The following is a 22,772-nucleotide window of genomic DNA, read 5'->3' as shown; positions in this document are numbered from 1 at the left end:
GTGTGACTATTTGCATACCCTTTGTTATTTTGCATCCTATGTTAAGATGCCACTTACATAAGGTAAAGCTGACCTTTTTGTTTTTCCCCCCCAAATCTAAAACTACATTTATTTATGATTGGATCAATGTAAGATGCCATCAGCAATCAAGCAGGATTGTAAAACTATACAGAAGAAACAAAAATATGCTATTTAATTTAGATAGTGTCCTTCACATCACCAAGCTTTAAAATACATATAAAAGTTGTACAATCTGGCAGTTTATAAAAAATAAATCTAAAAAGAGGATTTTAGGGTCCACAAAAAGATTGTATTGCACAATTAACATATACCATTTCAACGACTAACCATCCACAGAGAAGACACACTGGCGCAGATTTTCTTTTTAACATCATCTAAAAATTAACACTTTACTGCTACCAAATTTTTCACCCTTTTAATGACAAGGCTACTGCAAGGTATGTACCTCTTGGAAAGATATGGTATAACTTGTTCTTTTGCAGTTTTATAATGTCAGGGTGCCCAAAATAATCTGATGTGCTTTAATCAAGCATAGTTGTGACTAGAGACACTCTAGATTAATAATTAAATAAATATAAATAGGTTAGAAAAATAAATCATTGCAAAAGAACACTACATAAGGAAAGCGTCCGAGAATGCTGCATAGGTGACTAGTGGTAAGTGAGCCCTCCTTCATTACTGCTTTAGGAAGACTGAAAAGGAATATTGCAACCAGCAAACACATAAAGAGTACTAGTCGAAGGGGAATGGGGAAGAATGTGGGGTCTTGGGCTGACGGTGTTGGTTAGGGCTCCTCCAAAGGAAGATTTATCACAGATGCATTTTTTTCATTTTCAATCAAAAGCAAAAAGGATTAACCTGTCAATGCAAAAATCAAAACTCAAGTTACTCATGGGAAATTACTGGTCCATGAAGAAAACAAGAGTAGAGACTTTGGTTTTAAAGATAATGAACCAACCCTGGAGTGCAGAATTTTTGCTCACCTGTATGGGACAACTGATGAGTTTCTTCTGGAAAAGCCAGTGCCAAGCCATACACAATTAAAACAGTTAGTCCAGAATGGTGAAGGAAAGGGCAAGGAAAAGGGAAATGCACAGAGATATAATTCTCTCTCTCTCACCATTTATGTGTATATACGTATGTATGTATATTTATATTTGTATTTTTATATATGAATATTTGTATGTAAGTTTATGTCTCTTTATATATACATTTATCTGTGTGTGTATAATATGTATCATGACTTTCATATAGTCAATCAGTCAACTTATATTTTTGTTGGATTGTTTAATTCTGTAAGTGAGCACCTTGGAATGCTTCGCATCATTTAATTACATGCTGGTAATTAAATAACTACATTCAAGGAGAAAAAAACACCGCCAAGCAGATGTCGTATACTCAAGGAATGTCATATTTACTCTACAGATAAAAACGACTGTATTAGTTTAAAATGGAAGATGAATGTTTAGCACACTTTCCCATGCTATGTTGTGCTTTTCCTCAAACTGTATATACCTTATAGCAGGAGTGTTTTCCTATTACAATCCTAAAACTGTCTTCCCATGTGTCAATAAATGATTGCCTGTTTTTGGTTTTCCTTAGCATAATTGAAGTTCTGAAATGAGCAGGTCAATTTCACAATGCCTTCTTGTTTTGTGATTTGTAGCTCGTATTTCTCAAAAAACAGAATCCTCTCACATACAAAACACATACATAATAACATTGACTTTATTTCTTATTACTGGTGGCTTCGCTCTGACTTGTCTCAGTATTAGAAATTCTATCTTGTTTATATTTATTTTTGTGAGTACACTTTATTTGTCACCTAGTTATCATGGGAACTCCAGATGACATGGATACTGTCTTGCTGTTTACAAGAAAATCAAAACCAGTTGGTTAAATTTTCAAAAGCATTTTTCTGCAATACTTTTCAATAATGTTGATTCATTAATCAACAGCAATGTGAGTATGTTAGAAAACTGGAACCAAACTAAATGCCATAATGCACTATGGTATTCATTCTTTGACAAAAATACCCAAGTAATGTAAAATTTAACTACTCTTAAGTTGTGAGGGGCTGACCATATAGATTCAACATAAACAACAGGAACATGTATTCAGTTGTGTTCATTGCTGAAATAAAATTAAGCTCAATACAGTTGTATCAGTGCTTTGCCATGAACTTAGTCATATTTTACGTAATGGATCTAACTGATGCCTACATAATGTTATACACGGTAATAAGTATCCTTAAGTTCAGCTTAAAAGGAATCCCCATCCTCACCTAGGAGTTTAGGTAAAAAGTTGGTAAATATCACATACTGACAATGTATCACAAAAGAGTCATTATCTATTCTTAAAGATCAGCCATTGAAAGAAGTCTTTAATCTATTGTAAAGGGTCTTAGATTGTAAATTCCTACAGCAGTCACATATATTTAGGAGTTGTAATTGATAGTTCCAAATTCTGAGATACTGAGTAATTTGTATATAACCTGGTCGTTCTCTGAAACTTCAGGTATTTATGTGACACTGAGACTTGGAGTCAGAGCTCTGAAGCTATGAAAATCAGCATCACCCCATACAAGAACTGTTTTAAAAGTTGAAAAGGTGATCAGACTACATCTAGAGATATGAATGAAGCTGATCTGGATAGGATTAAGGTAAATCGGACTACTGAGTAAAGAATGATATGGCCCATATTTTCAAACTTCAACCTCTGTGAAAGACAAAAGGGAGAGATGTTTATTTGGTGCAAAATTTATATTTTGGATACGACATTATCTAATTTAACTGGCATGGTCAGTTTATTTGAATACCATAATTGCATGGCCTCTTGAATAGAGCATGAGTTTTGTTGGTTTCACAGGTTAATGTGATGCTCTGACATATCCCAGAGTAATTTGGGCAGTGAACAAAAAAGTATTTGCAAAGTCCTCTTGGGGGACCGGGGAGAAAAGAGGAAATACGAAATTTCCCCATCTGGAGAATTCTTGATAATCTCACAAGCAGTGGGGACAACAAATTCATTAGGCTGAGCCTTCAGTCTTGTGGCTCATCCCAAATGGTTTATTCTGACAAAAGAGAAGCTGAGCCTACAGATAATCATGCCTAAGTGTAACCCCCAGAGGATCTCTTTTGTTGTGCAGATATAGCCTCTCTCTCTAAGCCAATTTAGCAGGTGAACTCACTGTCCTACCCCAGATCTGTAAATCTTCCTGGAAGCATGGGACCCGACTCCAGGGATGACTGGGACCTGGCATCACGGGAGTGAGAATGCCTTCTTGGCCAAAAGGGGGAAGATAGAAATGAGACAAAATAAGTTCTCAGTGACTGAGATATTTCAAACACAAATGAGAGGTTCTCCTGGAGGTTATTCTTATGCATATTCCTTTTTTAAAAAGATACCCCCTTTTAGTTTATGGTATATTGGAGTGGCTAGAGGGAAGTACCTGGAACTGTTGAATTGTATTCTAGTAGCGTTGATTCTAGAAGAGATTGTATAACTATATAGCTTCTACAATGTGAGATGTGATTGTGAAACCCCTGTGTCTGATGCTTCTTTTATCCAGGGTATGGGCAGATGAGTAAAGTAAAAAAAAAAAAAAAAAAATTAGGATAAAAAATTAATAAATAAATAATAGGTGAGATAAAAGGTGAAAACTGAGCAAATCGAAATACTGAGTCAATGAGACAGAGGGGCAAGTGGGATGGAATGTATGAGTTCTTTTTCCTTCATTTTTTTTCTCGAGTAATGCAAATGCTCTAAAAATGATCATGGTAAAGAAGAAAACACAATTATGTGATGATATTCTAAGTCATTAATTGTATAATATGGTTGGACGGTATGTGTGTGAATATTTCTCAATAAAAATACTTTTAGAAGGAAGTCTTTAAAAAGATAGTCCAATTGTGGTTGATAAGACTTTGAGTATCTTCAAGATAATTATATACACTGATTATGTGTTTTTTTTCAAGACACCAGAAATTTTAATGAGTTATTTTAGTTTGCTAAAGCTGCTGGAGTACATTACACTAGAAATGGATGAGTTTTGATAAAGGGAATTTAGTTACCCATTTACAGTTCTTTGGAGGAAAGTCACCTAGCTTTCATTTGAGCTTCTCTGTCACATGGGAAGACACATGGCAATGGCTGCTGGCCTTCTCTCCCAGCTTCTGGTTTCAAACAGCTTTCTTTGGGGTCTTTCCTCTCTGCATTTCCCAACACCTGGGTCTATGTTTGCTCTGAACACTGGGCTGAGCTGTGCTAAGCTGTACTGAGCTGCTTCTCCTGGTGTCTTGTTTTAAGCCTCCAGCTCATTAAAATAACACCAATCTGGAAAGCACTCCTCTTAACCAACCATAGTTGCAGTAAACCATAGATGAAATTCATGTACTGATGATTTAAGTCCACAGCAACAGAACAATTGGGCACCATCACCTAGCCAATTGACACCTGAATGTAACTATCATAGTGTTCAACCTGTATCAACTTGTCATCTGTACACATCACCTTAAACCATACTAAATCTCTAAATAGGAACCAATATCAAACACATATTTTTCACCTAATAATACTCATTTATCCTGAATACAATACACTATATCTTTCCACATACAAAGTACATTCATTTCATCACAATATCACGAAGGCCTTGAATCATCTCAGTAGGAATACAAATGCAATACCAACTCAAAAGTAGTTCAAAATCTCATCAAAGTCAGTTACAGGAATGGTCTGTCCTAAAGCAAAATTTTCTGCTGGCTGTGCACCTGTGAACTTAGAGCAAGTTTATCTGCTTCCAATATATGAAGAAGAAGCAGTCAGCATATAAACGATCCCACTGCCATAGGGAGAAATTGAAAGGAAAACAGGGGTCACTGGACTGAACAACTGAACTAAGCAGTTCTGAAGACCTGCAGAGAAAACTCTATTAGATTTCAAAGTCTGAGAGTCATTTATCCTCAGGTCTTTAGAAAGCAGCAGTCCCAACCTTTCCAAGGGCCTATGTAATAGCCCTGTTCTCTCCAATACCAGGATGAGGGTTGCTACATTGGTGAATGTTGGGGAGCCCGCTTTTTCCTGCCCCACTCTCCTCAAGCATTTGCCTGGCACCAGGATTCTTTGCCATCTTCAGGGCACAGGCTCAACTCTTTCAGAACAATGCAGTGGCAGCCAACTACCCCCAAATCCCCTCGAATGTGCTCCACCCTATCCAGGGCCTGGGGCATCAGAACTCTTTCTAAACAATGGAGGAGAAGGCCTACCCTCTGCCTCTGGGGAAAACTCATCCTCCACATACATGAAGGATCTGCAATCTTGGTCTGAGTCTTCTTGGCTTCAGACCTTAGCTTCCATGGTTCTGCCTCGGAGGTCATTTTTAATTCAATCTGTCCCTTTTCTGTTCCTTTTCGTCCAGACTGGCAGTGGTTCCATTTATTCAAGTCTCACAAAAAATAGTCAGTTTGGCATGTAGCATACAGGGATCAAAGTCAGGCAACAGGACTTTTCACACATTCTTTCTGGATAACTCCATCTCCAATCCTGGCTTGTCCTGTAATGACTGAAATCATTCCATGTTTGGTTAAATTCTTATGTGGGGCACTACTTTCTGTGGTCTCACTTTCTGGAAGACCAGAATTTTCCAGGCCATCAATTTCTGGTTTCTTTGTACTCAAGAGTTCAGTTGTCAGCTTATCCCTTTTTTTGGTCACATTTTACTATAAGCTGCAAGGAGACACCAAGCTGCACGTTCCACATTTAGTTTGGAAATCTCTTCAGCTAAGTCCTGCAGATTGTCACATTCAAATTCTCCCATCCAGCACCAAGACTCAATATTGACAAATTCTCTGCCACTGTAAAACAAGAGTCACCTGCCTTCCAATTTGCAATAACACATTACTCATTTCTGTCTAAGGCTTCAACGGAACTATCTTTAGAATTCATATTTTTAGGAACAGTCTCATCAAAACAATCCAGGCTTTCTCCTTCAATCTCCTCACAATTCTTCCAAAATCCTCCCCTTATCCATTTAAAGAGCCATTCCAACATACTTGGTATCTGGAAACACAGCAGCACCACACTTCTCTGGTACCAAAATCTGTTTTAGTTTCCTAAATCTACCAGGATGCAATTTACAAGAAATGGATTATCTTTTATAGAAGGAATTTGTTTAGTTACAAATTTACAGTTCTTTGGAGAGAAGGCAGCTCACTTTCATCTGGGTTTCTCTGTCATGTGGGAAGATGCATAGTGATGTCTGCTGACCTCTCCTGGATTCTCTCCTGACTTCTGCTTTCAAACAGCTTTCCCTAGGGTGTTTCCTCTCTGGATCTCCAAACACCTGGGTCTGTGTTGGCTTTGAGCATGAGCTGAGCTGTGCTGAACTGTACCGAGCTGCATCTCCCTTGGCTTCTGGTTTTAAGCTTTCATCTGATTAAATTAAATGTCACTCATTGTGGGAGGCACTCTCCTTAGCCAACCACAGATGTAATCAGCCATTGGTTGTTCTAGTCTGTTAGATGCTGGAATGCAATATTATACCAGAAACAGAATGGCTTCTAAAAAGGAGAATTTAATGAGTTGCTAGTTTACAGTTCTAAGGCCAAGAAAATGTCCCAATTACAGCAAGTCTATAGAAATGTCCAATCTAGGGCATCCAGGGAAAGAGACCTTGGTTCAAGAAGGCCGATGAAGTTCAGGGTTTCTTTCTCAACTGGAAAGGCACACAGCGAGCACAGTCAGGGCTTCTCTCTTGGCTGGAAGGACACATGGAGAACACAGCATCATCTGCTAGATTTCTCTTCTGGCTTCCGGTCTCATGAAGCTCCCAGGGAGGCATTTTCCTTCTTCATCTCCAAAGGTTGCTGGAGAACTCCGCTTCTCGTGGCTGTGTCATTCTGTTCTGCTCTCTCTGAATCGCTCATTCTCCAAAATGTTTCCTCTTTTACAGGACTCCAATAAACCAATCAAGACCGACCCAAATGGGTGGAGACATGTCATCCCTTAATCCAGTTTAACAACCGCTCTTGACTAAATCACATCATCCAGGGAGATGATCTGATTACAGTTTCAAACATACAGTATTGAGTAGGGATTATTCTAGTTTTATGAGATGGGATTTTGATTAACACATGGCTTTTCTAGGGGGAACACTTCCTTTCAAACCAGCACATAGGTGAAATTCATGTACTGATTATTTAAATTCAGAGCAACAGAATGACTGAGCACCATCATCTGGCCAAGTGGACGCTTGAACCTAACTACCACAGGAGTCTACAGCTAAGCAAGGCAATCCATAGAATAAAGAATATGCTGATGTGTTTCCAGATGTTCTAAAATATCCAGGGTAGAGGATGATTCTATTTACCTGCCCTCATTATATAGAGGAAACACTCTGGAATTAAGAATGGGAATTAATAATGTTATAATAATGAGTTGGATTTATCTCTCAAGACCCTCCTGCTCCTTCAATTCTGTGCCTTCAAAAGGGTCACTGCCTATCCAACTGATCTAATAATCAGAATTCTCTAGTATACTCCTCCAAAATCACAATCTCTTAAGAAATTGATAGAATTACTTCGTTAGCTATTCTTAATGTTTTATTTTAGTAATTGGGCATTCTTGTTTATGATACTTAAGTGGGCAGACAAATCAATTCAAGTTGAATCACTGAGAATGAATTCTTGAATCCACCAAGGTGAGACAAGACATTTGATTAGAAGAGACAACAGGTAACGTGCAGATGATCCTTTCGTAGCCATGGCTTAAATTAAATGCCAGATTCTTTTCAAGTTAGCACAGTTATTTTTTTCAGACTCTATTTAATATGCAGTTCATGAAAATGTTTATAAATAATGCAGCTTTTACAAACCAAGTCAAATTTTAGTTTTTGTATCCTCAATTCATTTGTTCTACACTAAAGTATTAATAGTCAGAAATTTCCCTAGCATCATATATTTTTTATGATCATAATTTTATTGTGAAAATAATCAACATCATCATCGTATTTGTACTGACATTAGGGCCATTTCATAATTTCATGGGCAAATACAAGTCTTATTTGCAAAAAAAGTAATTCCATTTTTAGCAATGGTATCCAGGCATTGTTTTAGCTGATAGAACAATATCAAAACCAATGACTGGGGTAATTTAGTCATTGGTACAGCCTGGTTTTTTTCTTCTTTTTTGAACAATAGAATAATGTTATTTATATAGAACTCATTTGCAAATGAGTTTTTTTCAAAGTGTAAACTATGCACCTGACATACTTTTATTTTGCTTATGGGGAAGTGGCTTCCACAGTCAAAGATTTCTATGGCTTGGAATTTGCCAGTAAACTTAAGCCTTGTGATGAGTCTTGTGAGTATTTGTACTTTGTAAATTCATAGATAATTGCCTGCATCAAAGCATGAAGTTTTTCCATGCCCTGATGGGAGAAGTGGAGTTGCTTTTTTAGGGCTTGTGATTAATGTACTAGTTGTTGCATCGAAGGTTCAAAAAACGATATTTCCACGATGTGTTTAACCTGTTGGAAAGACAACATTTAAAAGAGAAAATGTAATTGTTATTCAAATTTATGAATTCATAAGATGTTATAACTTTAATTTAATAAATATTTATATTGCTTGTTATTGTGACCTATTATTAATCTTTGAGAACCTGAGGCATTGCTGATTTTATTAAAATCCCAGCTTGAAGTTATTTTCACTGTATAATATTAGTAAGAAGCTATTGCCTGAGATTCAAAAAGTAAGGTTGTAAAGACTGCCCTAGAGATTTAGAAATATTTGCCTGACCCATCATTTTTAGGCTAGAGGAGTGCAGGGAGAGACTAAGGGCAAAATCTTGTGGTTATCTGGGAGCAAAGTCACAAAAGTCTCAGACTAATTGAGTTGTCTGGGAAAACAAGGAAAAAAGGGATTCACTCATAATTGTTTTGCAACTTTGTTTAAGATCAATAAAGGGAAACTTTATTCAAGGTATAAAGTATGGAAAACTCAGAAAGGAACAAAATGCAAACAGATTAAGAATAATAGTCAATGATGTGGACTATGAAAGAAAGGAAATCACCTACTACTATTTCAACTAGTAAAGCTTAACTTTACTAATTTTTTTTTTCTTTGTATGCTGTATGGTGGAGGTCACATTTTATTCTTTTTCCATGTGAGTATTCCCTTCTTGCCTCACCGTTTGTTGAATTTTTGGTTTGTTTGGTTTGGCTTTTTGGTTGTTTGCTTGCTTGTTTTGTTTTTGGGAAAGTGCATGAGCCGGGAATTGAACCCAGGTCTCCCACATGGCATGTGAGAATTCTGCCACTGAACTACCCTCGTACTCTTACCTTCACTAAATTTGAATTTCAAATTCCATTTGGTTTTTTTAATTTATAATTTTCATACCAAAGTATTTACTGATTCTACATGTACAACTCAATGACTTTTCAGAAAATTGATGGAGTTGTACAGCTATCATCACAGTCCAGTGTTAGAAGAATCCCATAACCTCAACATGCTACTACATGCAAGTTTACAAATAATCCTCATTTCCTCCACCAGTCTCATAGCAAATAGTCCTCATTTCTACCACCAGTCTCATAGCAACACTGCTGTGCATTCTGTCTCTCTAGTTTTTATCTTTCCTGGAAATGTTATATCAATGGAATTATAAAACATGTCATTTTTTCCCTGTCTGACTTCTTTCAGTTAGCATGATTTTTGGTAACTGTCCATTTGTGTGTGTGTGTGTAGCAATAGCCCACTGCTTTTTATTGCTATGTAATATTCCATTGTATGGATGGATATATCAATATTGTTGTTTCTTTCACTAGCTGATAGGTATTTAGATCATTTCCAGTTTTTTATTATAATGAATAATCTTGTAATGAACATTCACATGCGAGTCTTTATGCACACATATATTTTAACTTCTCTTGGCTAGAGACCCTGTAGTGGAACTGCCAGGTTGTGTGGTAAGTATGTGCTAAATTGTTGAGAAAACTGCCAAACTCCTTTTAAAGTAGCTGTACACTCATTGTATAAGTGCTCCAGTTCTTTGACAATAGTTTATCTTGTCATTCTTTTAAATTTTAGCCATTCTGGTGAATATGTAGTATCTCACTGTGATTATAACTTATATTTCCTTGATGACTAAAAACAATGAATGCATTTCCATGTGATTATTGATCATTTGTATATTTTTTTGGCAAGACACCAAATATTCAAGTTCACAATGGCCAGACCACATGTGACATTAGAATGCTGACATGACCTCTTCAGCAATCAATCCAGAAGCTAAACTACAACCTACAATTCAATGATTCCAAGAGTTCAAATCATGGATTCTGCATCCATTGGACCTGATTATCAGAACTTGGTCAATGACTCCTAAGTTCCCTCATTTTTGTTCCCACTTTAAATTCAGAACCAACCAGAAAAGGCTGAATATGCTGCCCAACCACACACACACATATACACACTCACATAGCACATATATAATTTTATTCTTCTTCACAGAAGCAAATTGTATTGTCAGTATTTTGAATACAAGAGAATCAAAATGAGTTTTACTGGGCGGGCCGCGGTGGCTCAGCGGGCAAAGTGCTTGCCTGCTATGCCGGAGGACCTCGGTTCGATTCCCGGCCCCAGCCCATGTAACAAATACGGAGAAACAGAATACAAGAAAATGTTTAAAGATGTTTCCCTTTCTTCCTTCCTTCCTTCCTTCCTTCTCTCTGTCTTTCCTTTAAAAAAAAAAAATGAGTTTTACTTTCATTTTCAGTTTGTATTAGTTTCTTACCAAAGTACTAATAGTGATTACAGCCTTTTAATAATCTCTGACATCTACTCTAGAACTATGTTCTCTCTGTCTAGGGAAGTTGGTCCTTGAATAGGGATGAAGTCATCCTTAAACCTGACAGCATGAATGGAATATGTGGTCAAATTAAATTGTAAAAGGTACTCTCTTAAATATTATTTCCAGTAAAATACTGCTTAACATGTAAAGCAAATCTCCTCTCCTTCAAAATGCATGACAGCCATTAACTAATGAATGCTTTTGAATCTACTGCCTAAGCCTGAAGATATAAGAAGTCATAAATCCATAGTTCTTTTTTTTTTGTTTTACTATAAAGATGGTGTGAAGAAGATGGGTATAGGATTTTGGCCAGGAAAGTAAAAGCCTGCTATGAAAACTGGAAAAGATTCTGTTAAACTAGCAGCTTCTCTTTGCACACCTCTATTTGGAATCATCTAAGGGTTATTAAAGTATTGTTCCAAAAAGTTTATTAGAGTTTTCATACTTTTCAGTTACAAAGTGTCTTAGTTTCCCAGGGCTTCTATGGCTAATACCACACAATGGGTTGGCTTAACAACGTGAATTTATTGGCTTATGGTTTCAGAGGTTAGAAGGCTTGCCTTCTCCCAGGCAATGTAGTATTATGACAGACTGGTAATGACAGACTGGTAATGTTTGGGTTCCTTGACTTTCTCATCACATGGTGATGATGTCTCTTTCTCTTCCAAGTTCTGTTGACTTCTGGTGTCCTGCTTCTCTCTATGATTTTTTCCCTGTGACCTTTTCTATAAAGTCTCCAATAATAGGATTAAGAATTAAGAGCATATATTTATCGAGGTTGCATAACTCAATTTGCCAGACACAGAGTCATTTACAATATCTTTTTCCAGAAAGAAAGTGTAGGGAAGAGGAGGAAAAGGGAAAAAAGAAGAAGAAAATAAAAAAAAAGGAATGTGTATGGAAATTGAATGTTGCTTGCCTTTTCTTTTTCCTTTTAAAGAAACCATTCTTTGCTTTGTTTTAGTGATTTCTACATGGCATTATTTTTATAAGTGCCTTGTTATAGTAAAAGATTCTCAGATAGACACTTATATTTATATGGTCTACTTCCTAAATTTGTATACTGCCATTCTATTGAAGCATTTTTTCCAGTGGTTAGATCCCTCTGTTTTCTTCCTGTCCTGCTATTCCAAACAAGGCAATATATTTCCTTCTAGTGTCTGACTTTGACACGCAAATTCTTTCCTGATTGCATCCATCCATTACTTAGCCTTTGCTTAGGAGAATAAAGGGTAGTTTTAGTGTCAAAATATATTTGCTCACCCTTGATTTATCTGCATACTGGAGGATATGAATCTAACCCTATTTGCTCAATAATTTGTTCTGCTCCAAGTTCTGAAATTCAAATGCCCAGGGATCTCAGAATGTCAATGAAGCAAAAGGATGTTTGCATATGAGTTTCTTTCTCTGCAGGAAAGTTACCTCTTTAGGTTTTTACAAATAGCTATGGGGGTCTACCAGTATGTTTTTCTAGTGGGTACATGACAGTCACAAGACTTTGAACCCATCAAGGGCTAAACTCACTTTATCTTTAGATATCTCTTCTCTTATCCTCTCTACTCACCAGCAGCCAAAGGGCCTACCATAGTAGATAAAGAGGAACAAATGAAAGTTGAATGAATGAATGATGCTCTAAGGTGGGTGGGGAAGAAACAAATACAGACAAACCTGGACCTTAAAAACCTGTCACCAACATACATACATCCCCCCAAAATGAAGCAGCATCTTTTATTCACAATAAGAATCATAGGATTTTCTCCCAATATGGAAACAAAGTAGAATATCTATGGCTTGCAACAAAGACAGAAAGTGTTAGGATGTGTAAATTGTCACATTTCTGACACTAAATATCAAGGTCAGGTAACTCAGGGGTTGCATGTTATGCCACCATCAGAGGCTGCATCTTTTCTGAGTAAACACATCACATTTTTTCTCACCACAGCTTATTATTTTTTAAAGCGCTAACGCATTAATTTTACTGCCAAAGAATTGTGTTTCTTGTTATTATTTTTAAGTTCTTTCATTCATCTGTGTCAGCAGCTATAGCTGAAACTCCATGACGCCAGATTCCAGGAAGAATTCCCCTGGTACTAAATGGGGAAGGCACACTTGCGGTGTCAGGAAAAATCTGTTTCGTTCGAGTCTTATCTTGGTGCCCTGCTGCCTTTTTTAAACAAATGTATTGGATCTTTGCACTGTATTGTTGCTTCATAGCCCAATATCTAAAATAGACTTCTCTAATTTTCTGCGTGTGACAGAATTTACTTAACAAACTATCCCCTATTTCCTTTACAGGGAAGGTCGTTAACCTGCATTATTGAACAGAGATAGAACATCACATATAAACACCCACAGCTACCCAGCTTTTAACATTCTGTTTTCCTCTGCTTCCATTGTGGTTCATGAATCCTGAGCTGGAAGGTGAGAACACAGTGGTGACTAAAATTCAGCATGCTTTCTGTAAGTTGCATGCATTTCTGATATGTACCACTCTGAACGAACTAGATCTCCCTGGGAAAATGACTGTCATAGAGTATTCTGAATGGAAATATCACCTGTAGAATATCTCATTTAATTGTGTTGTCAAGTTCACCAATTGATGTTGCCAGCTGTTGCCCTTTTGTCCACTTGATTTTTGGTCTTTCCCTATTAATTATCATAATTGGATGATTAACAGCGACAGAGGCTTTTATCAGAAACATCCGGCAGTGGCAGAGCTAGAAAGAGATTCTTAGTTAGGCTCTCAGCACTTCTAGTCAGGGTCAGGGGAGAAAAGGTCTATATTAGCATTCCAAAAATGGGAAGATTCCTTTTCCATGTTCCATACACATGAAGGGAAACATGTGCAATTTAAAAGGCCCCTAGAGGCGGGCCGCGGTGGCTCAGCGGGCAAGAGTGCTTGCCTGCTGTGCCGGAGGACCCCGGTTCGATTCCCGGCCCCAGCCCATGTAAAAAACAAAACAAATAAACAAAATATAATAAAAACAAGATGTTTCCCTTTCTTCCTCCCTTCCTTCCTTCTATCCTTCCTTCCTTCTCTGTCTTTCCTTCCCTTCCTCCCTTTCTTTAAAAAAAAAAAAAAAAAAGGCCCCTAGAAGTTTTAAGATCAAAAGAGCCTTACTTCCATTATATCTGAAACTGCCTGTTCAATCCAGAAGTTTAGGTGAGATTATGATGTAGAAATGTATTGTCATGGTATTTTCAGCTCTTCTTCAACTGCATTCTTACTTCAATGTTACTATGCTCATGTCTACACCCTTTCTTCCAGAACTGCATTCTATTTCCAAGAGCTTTGATTTCTCTGATTTCTGTCACCTTGCTTTTGTTCAGATTTCAATTGAGGCCCTTCCTGCTGCTAAAAGAACCCAGTTTTAAGATTTAGGTCATTCAAAAGGTTTTTTTTTTGCATACTTTCTGAGAACTTCCTTGTCTACGCTCCTTTCTCTTCTGAATGTCTGTTTTGTCTGCAATAGACTAGATTCAAAATCCCTAATTCCTTCCCCATTTTTCTTAAATAATTCATTCAACTTCATAGCATTAATGATGACTTGGAACTCCAAGGAGAAAGCCACACAATAGAAAGTATGGATTTCTACCAACTTCTTGGCCCCTCTCCTCCTCCTCTATATCTTAGAAAAACATTTTTTTCCCATTACTCATACAGAATATTCCTCCCTTCTTTAACTTCTATGGCATTTTACAGCACCTAGTCCAACCAGATTGGTTAAATAACTGCTTCTAGACATATACAGAACTCTTCTTAAGGAATTAAATTAACACATTTTAAAAGGTCACTAATTATATTGGAAGTCTATATCTCTCCATGCCCAATTTCTAGCTCTTCTCTTCCAAATATGGCTCAACTCAAACATTTTCTGTTTCTTAGAACTAGCTGGATTAGAGATTATCAAAAGGCAATGGAAGTTAAAATTTTCTACCTCTTTACCTTTATTGATAGAGTGTTAGAAAAAAGACAAAGTCAATTCAACAACAAATGATGGAGAGAAACACTTTACCGTGCAGTTTCACTGTATTAATATTATCTGGTTATAGTCAATCCTTGAGTTTGGCTGCAATTCAAAATAATCTCTGTAGAGCAAAATGAATTTGCTGTATAATTGTGCCAATCCCAGAAGAGGTAGCCTAATTTCCAGTTTGATTGTATTGAGTATTCAAGATCATAAAATGCTAGAGTTGAAGATGGTGGATCCCAAATAGGACTAGTCTTAGAAGTCATCTGGTCAAACACTCTCATTTTACAGTTGCAGTTATTGAGTCTGGGATAAGTCTTGCCATAGGCCACAACAGCTCACCCCTGGCAGTGTCCAGCCTATCTCTTTGGTGTCCTCTGAACAGTTCTACTATTTTTTGCTGTTGGTCCTTGGACACAGACAATGAAGCTGGGTAGCTACGACTCTTAATTTCTTTATCCAAATGGACATTTGTATTTTAAATAAGATGCATGTGAGGGATCCAATTTGTAGGTATTTTTAAACAGTCAGAATTAGACTAATACAGGGTTTATTTGTATTATATAACATTTCAAATTATGTTAAATATGTTAAATTTAATTAACATTAAAAATGGTATGTCATACTTAGGAAAATACTGAGGTTCCCACTCTCCTAGCCCAAACAGCTAGATGGAATGTCTAGCTCAGGAAAACCTGAGTGAAGGTACAACTTTCAGCCTTCATCTTGGGTTTAGATTTGCACTAATTGGTGTATCATTCTAATGTTGAGCCACTTACCTATGTGACTTTGAACCAACTTCTTCTACTATTCAGCATGAATTTCCTTATCTCTCAAGCGGTGATAAAAGTACCTACCTGGAAGGCTTTGGTTCTGCTTAAATAAGATAATAAATATGAAAGGACCTTTCCTAGAACATGGTATGCGCTCAAAGATTATTAGTTTCCCTCTTTCTTCAATTCTTACTTGAATTATTAACCAAAAATAGCTCTTCTATTTCCTAGATCTCTTTTTAAAACAAATCTATTTTCACTTTTGTCTCCTTTTTGGGGATGGGAGTATTACTTAATTACACCCTTAGGAAGCAGCCAGTCATTCTTTTTCTTTTTAGAAAATATTCATTTGCTATAGCACTGCCACATAGCCTAAAAGAATAAGGAAAGCCAGAGGATGGATGACTATTTTCCAGAAGACAGGTAAAGCATATTTGGTAGATTAATTCTCAATTCACCTTCTCAGAGGAAAAGGACAAAACCCTCATTTACCAAGATTCTGAAGAGATTTTCAGGCAAGTCCCTAGCTAGCCCCACATCAGTCTTTGCTTTGAAGCATCCATTTCCCAGTGTTTGGTTTACTTGACCTGGTCCCAAACACTGTATTGAGCCACAAGAAGATTCTGGAAACAATCGGCTTTTTCCACCAACATTCACTGGTCTCCGTTGCATTCAGGACAGGCATGGCATACTGCTTATCAGGGAATCAATCTTTCCGCTTTCACTCTTTTTTTTTTTTTTTTTTCTTCTGAAGAAAGCCTGTTAGTGCAATTACCTCATTGAGAACAATTACCTCACCTTAAACTGTCTATTCTCCAGAGAAAGGTGTTTGGGAGCAGGTAGCACTTTGGCAGAGGAGATGGATTTTTTTTCTTTTAATGTACTCGTATAGATATTGAACGTGGGCAGCGGGGAATTGTTGGGAAGGTTGTTTTTCTTTCAAACCAAGACTTAAGTTTCGGTTGGGGTCAAATAGGCAAGACAGGAGATAGATTCTGAACAGCTCAATTCTGGCACCACTTTGGGGACCAGAAGGTGAGACGGAGAATGCGGTGGTCCGAATTCAGTGGATTGGGTTCAGAGCCAACCAACAACGGGAAAACTGGGTGGCCTCGGGCAATCTCTTAAATTTCTCCTTCTGCAGAAAATAAGAGGCCACTGTAAGGTACTTTCAAAAGCAGTTGAATAAAGATCTGACAGTCTCTTAAAACCAAACTGTTCTTGGAAAAACTCTTCTTTGCTTCTTGTTAAAAAGGCAGCAAGCACCGACACGGGGCTCCTCTCCTTGACAATTAGGGAAAAGGCAATTCCCAGGACTCAGATTAAAACAAACAAACAAAAAAACAAACAAACAAAAACCGTGATCAAGAAAGCTTTCTGAAAATGTTGAGGGTTCTGAAGTCATTAAGACAACAAAAGAGAAGATGGAGGAAGGGAAGGAAAAATAAACATGGATCACGTACCCCTTAAAGCACCCGTGATGGCAATTTCCCCACATCTTCATTTATAAGCATGCATGTTTAGTATAGCTGCAATAGATTTGCTCCAGTGTTATTTTTCCTCATTTGGCATTTATTTTAAATCTTTTATTTATTTTTTTCTTTTGAAATTTTCAGGTGTGATTTCTCATCCGATGTTCAGAAAAGGTAGTAGGACAGTCAGGAATCTGAAAGGGCTCAAAGTTGATGAGCGACAAGCAAGAAGGTTTCTTGGAAGCAGCAGACTCTTGAGTTAGGCTGCAGAGATGCCGGAATCTTTCTGCGCCGCCTTCTCGTCCGAGAGGGCCGCCGGCTTTGCACACATCCAGAGGAGTGCACTACCCCCTGCCCAGCTCCCCGGTCCCCCGCTGCCTTACTTCCCAAGCCAGGGATCTCTGCGGAGCGTGAAGAAACGTGGGGTCCCGGCAAGCCGCCGCCGGGCTCACCTGCGCCTCCCTGCCTGCGGGCCCGCGCGGCCCTGGCCGTCACCACAGCCCCGCCCCGGTCCGGCTCATTGGCTGCCGCTCGAAGGGGAGGAGAAGGGGCGGCAGTGGGGGTCTCATTAGCGATGCGGACTCGTTCCTCCGCTCTCTAGTCGGTGGGTCGCCCGACAGCGGCGTGAGGGTTGTGAGCTCCGCGGTGGGGACTTCCCGGCGACTCTGGCAGCGGCGGTGGCGGCAGCGGGCGCGCCCCTCTGTTGGAGGGTAATGAGGGCGCGCGCTGCCTCTGGGTGTCCATCCAGCGGCGGCTTGGAGCACCCAAGCCCGCTGCTTTAGGGAGCGGCCGTGGAGCGGAGTCACTCGCCGAAGACCCCCGGGAGCCGCTTGACTCGGCCCCTGCGTCGCCGTGGCTTTCGCGTGCGCCGGAGGCGAAGAAGAGGAGCCATACTCTGGAGTGGGGCGAGGAGCATGGGGAGAGCGGCCGCTGCAGGAGGAGGCGGTGGAGGGGCGCGTCGGTGGCTCCCTTGGCTGGGGTTCTGCTTCTGGGCTGCTGGGGCTGCGGCTGCCCGAGGTAAGCGCTGGGCGTTAGCGTGCGACGGGGCGAGGGCCAGGGCGCGCCCGCAGAACTGAGCGGGACCCGCACCTAACGGCGTTGGCTTCCCAAGTTGCGCCCCAGCAGCCCCTGTCCGCACTCCGGGGCCGAACGGGTTGGGAGTTAGGCGGAGGATTTCCGAGGGGACCACCGACTCCCACCCCAAGTTTGCGATATGCCGCAATCCTACAGGTTGCAGCGATTGGGGCCCCTGCCCTTTATTCGCAACGCCTGCTTCATCTTCCAAGCCCTCCCCAATTGCTGCAGACTGGGGTAGTCCCCGCTTCACTCCAATCTCGCTCTCTCCCTGACCTCTCCACTTCTTTCGAAGGCGAGATCCTTCATGGGTGGGCGCCCATGGTGCGGTCCTAGAGGTCCTTGGGAGTGGGGCCAAGTAGGGCTGGGAATTGCAGGGGGTGGGCGGGTTTAAATAGGGAAGGCGCCTTTTTCCTGCGGGGAGGGATGACCACGCTGAGGTCCTGTCTGAGCAAGCTTGGTGCCCTTCAGGAGACTCTAACCCGGGATTCTATCTGGCACTTGCCTTTCCCTAGCGGAGGCCTCGAGTGCGCGGGAGCTCGGGCAGCTGTTTGCACCATCCTGCCTTAAGTGCGCCCGCAGTGCCGAGCTGGGATGAGCAGTTGGCCCGAGGCGCCTCACCCGGCGCCGGTCCTCCTACCCGGTGCCTGCTCCAGTTATGGGGCTCAGGGCTCCACTGAGCAGCAGCTGAACCTCTGCTTCTTTCATCTAGAAGCGTACACCTCATTTCCCTGAATCCTCTGGACTCCAGCACAGAGAAATTTTGCAACTGGTTTCAGCTCCACCTTGAGCGAGGACAGAGCATCAACTTAAAGATAAATCCCAGGGACTTGTTTTGAAGGTGCTCAGAGGAAATTTCAGACCTAGGTCGGGGACTGGGGCTTTACCTTTGAAATAATCCTAAAGCTTCACCTTCCCGCCGTTCTCTCCCTTTGCTCTTTCCCCGTGTGCAATCCATTAAGCTTAGAATATGTAATGGCATCAAATGATTTACCAAACAGTTGTCTGGTGAGAGGTGGAACTGAGCAGACCGCCTCACCTTCTGCTCAGCTGGCTTTCCTGAATGTATTCTGAGTAGTCGTGAAAGAGACAGGGTGGAGGACGATCACAAAAGAACCAATATGATTACATTTTTATAAAAGCTAACAGCATGTTAAAAGCAGTCGTGTTGCCTGGAATGAAGAATTAAAAAAAAAAAAAAAAGGAGGTGGTAGCAGCTTTCTGTTTTATGATCCTGTTCTGTGATTATTTGCATTTCATTTCCTGAAAAGTTTTTTTTTTTTTTAATGGAGCAGGCTTTTGAAAAATCAAGAAAGGTTTAAATATGAGTCTCAGTGATTGCACACACCGAGTTATGGTGAAGCATAGTACTTTCCCTTGCTGGAAGGAGCACAGGCTTCAGCCATTTAATTTACTATGAGAATGCCTTCAAGTCAGCTCTGGGTAATTTTTTAAAACATCCTTACGTGGGGAAAAAGTGAAGCGTTTCTTTTCTTAATGTTGATCTGAATGTCTGAGTTTCCATATGCTATTTGGTGCTGAATATCCAACTGACTGACTCTGTGTACACCTTGGAATTTAGTTGACAAAGTTGTCTTGAAGCCAGCTCTAAACAAGAGGTGGGGACATGCCAAAAGCCTCTTGGAGTGGCGTTTCACTGACTGTGAAACTAAGGCTAGCACCTCTTGTCTGCAAGCTGTTCTTTAGAGGTCTTCTGGAAAACACACCGTACACTCGACAGGCTTATTTACAACAAATGTCTTGCACAGATCATAGTTATGTTCAAGACACATGGAGTGGAGCAGTAAATCTGACTTATATTTTTCTTGTTATATTTTACTTTCTGGGGGCATGAAGCCCCGTTTACTCTTAGCTTGTGATAGAGATTCCTCAAGAAATGAGCATTAAACAGGCTATGAAACTGAAGCCACATGCATCTGGCTTTGGACAGCCTAGGGAAAAAACACAATTGGAGTTTTCAGAACAAAGAGTGTCTCAATGTTACTTAAGGTCTTACATCCCCAGAAGTTCCGTGTTCATCAGAACCGTGATGAGATGCACTGGTGTGTCCCGTGTGTTGGGAAGTCTGGCCATACTGTCCGGGGTTGGCCTTCAGTTGTTTTTATTTATCCAAGTAAATCAGTTTTTGTTGTACAAGCCTTTTCATGTTGATTTGAATCAAGATGTCCTACCTTCTCTAATCAACAAAGCGTATGAATTGCTATGCATTTGCTTTGATGGTATAAGGATATTTAACAATTCAATAGCATATTCTTTACAGTTTTCTTGGAAGTATCTGCTTCCAGGATGATTGCCCTAACTCCTTTTTTCCCCTCCGGACTTGATATAAAAATCTCTGAAAATTGGTAGGAGGTTTCAGATGATATGGCTTTGGATATACTTGAAGAGGAACACACTTAGGGCAAAGAATTGCCTGCAGGCGCTATCATTGGCCCAAGGAGTATTATTTTCTTCCCCTTCTTTGTAAGCCAGACTCACCTCTGCAGATTTGTAGTCCTGCTTGTCAGCATAGCATGAGGAAGCTACTTTGGTGCCATAATTACTATATATTTTAACACTTTCCAACTTTAAAGAGGGTTTTTTAAAAGTTATTTATGACCTGCCAAGTGCTAATTGAATCCACATCATGTTGTCATGCTGATTTGTTTTTGTTCTTTGGAAAAAAAAAATAGTACTGCTGTTGAATATGGTTGTGCTTGCTGTATTAGCTACTGTATATAAGATGTTCCAGTCATTGAAGGCAGAGGATGTCAGCTTAGAGGGGCTGAACTTTTGCACAATTCCTGGATGTAAAAATTTCCTGCATAATTAAATCTTCCCCACGATGACTTTAGTGATGTACTAATGGCAAGAGAAGGATTCATTTGTTTTATAGGCATAATAGGGTCATATGGTTTAGACATACTTAAATCCACTTATGTTTCTAGTTCATAAAGTGTTAAATTCTTTAGTCATTTCCTGCTTAATCAATGCTATATGCCCCGCCCTCCTTTTTCCTCATTCTCTTCCTGTTCCACAAAAAATCTGTACCTTCCTAGGGTATGAGAAAAAAAAAAATGTTTTTCTCCCAATTTCCTGCTTGGCTTTTCTTCCTCTTGGATTGTGCTTTTACCTCAAGGAGCCCAAGGGCACCTCCTTTTCCTCTATGGCACAGGGTTCTATTCAAAAGATCTCTTAGGAGTTTTTAAGAACGGCTCATCATTTTGACCTTGTCATATAATAGCAGCTCTTGCCACCCTTTTTTGTTCTATCACCCAGAACTCCCCCTAACATACTTCATCTCTCTTTGAGGGACCCGTGTGTGGGGACGCGGCTCTTGAAGTGGTCCCATATAGGGTGGGGAAACCTGTGGCATCCTCTCAGCTTTCCTCCCTCGGGATGGTATGACTGAATTTGCCAGTCGTCCCAGACCATGCTGTCAAATTAATTAGGGAAGCACTTTTCTGTTTATTTTCTCCCATCATCCTTATCGCCTCATAACTCAACTTGTAAACTGTTATTTTATTGTCTTCCTCCAACCAACTATCGTCCCCAACTGAAAACATCGCCAACCTTAAAGGTTTTTCTTTAGCAGGTAGTGCATATTTGATACCCTTCTCTTGTGCTCCCCTCTCTACTTTTGAATATCTAGGCTGGAGACCCAGATTACAAATATTATATAGTTAAATCCTAAAACAGGTGTACAGGGATCTTATTTCCTCACGTCCCCGTAAGGAAGGTGGTAGTGGTGGTGGAGAGCTGCCTTCTTAATGAGCAGCACACATGTTTACAGAAAGCCCGGGTGTGCCTTCTTCCTAGAACACACCTTGGTTACTATGGCCGGCAGTCCCTTCCTCTAGGCAGTGCCACTTTTGATCAGCTACGTCATTGTCTTCTCTCCCTTCCTCCTTGTTCTGATGCTTTACAAAGTAATAGCATGGCGGGATGTCCAATGGGTGCTATACTGCTGTCATGCAAAGCCACGTACTATGTGTAAAGATACGTACCTGGTCACGCTCTCATTTTCATAATGGCCACTGTTGACCTGAGAACTTACATTGAGTTGCTGCCACATTGTTTATATTATGCCTATTCCTTAAGAGAAGAGAGTTTTGCAACCCTGTGTGAATGTGAAATAAAAACAGTTGTTGTATTTAGGGCATGTCAATCAGTATTCTGAATACTTTACACATATTGATTCATTTAATCCTTAAAATAACTCTAGGAGGCAAGTCCTATTATCATTTCTGATTTTAAGAAAGAAGAAAGAGGAGCATAAAAAGATGAAATAACTTGTCCAAGGCCACAGATTTAGTATATGCTAGAGCCTGTACTGGAACCTATGCAGCCTGATTCCAGAGCCCATAGCAGAGACAGTTCCTAAACCATTCTAAAAATGACCGTCATATTTTGGTGACAAAAGTACTAAAATGATATCTACATAACTATAAGTGTTGTAGAGGAATTTGGAAAGCTTAAATCTCTGAATATATTCAGATATATCTAACAGATTTATGTTGTATGAAAACAACCACCCTCTCACCATTCAGATTAATATTCCTTGGAAGGGGATTCATATTTAAAATTCTGAATGCAAGTTTCTAATATGA

General features: G+C 39.6%; 1 protein-coding gene across 8 annotated transcripts in view; it reads left to right on the top strand.

The window, feature by feature from the left end:
* Positions 1-18,002: 18,002 nt before the first annotated feature.
* UNC5D (unc-5 netrin receptor D) overlaps positions 18,003-22,772 on the top strand; it is a 523,673-nt gene continuing 518,903 nt past the window's right edge. For all 8 annotated transcript variants that reach the window (XM_077144160.1, XM_077144158.1, XM_077144159.1 and 5 more), the window contains exon 1: positions 18,003-18,105. In XM_077144160.1, coding sequence (XP_077000275.1) covers positions 18,003-18,105 — 103 coding nt within the window. The remainder of the gene's footprint in view (positions 18,106-22,772) is intronic.

This window comes from Tamandua tetradactyla, chromosome 26 (genome assembly GCF_023851605.1).
Source record: "Tamandua tetradactyla isolate mTamTet1 chromosome 26, mTamTet1.pri, whole genome shotgun sequence".
Classification (NCBI taxonomy): domain Eukaryota; kingdom Metazoa; phylum Chordata; class Mammalia; order Pilosa; family Myrmecophagidae; genus Tamandua; species Tamandua tetradactyla.
The sequence above is the reverse complement of the archived record's forward strand: the minus strand, read 5'-3'. Positions and strand labels throughout refer to the sequence as shown.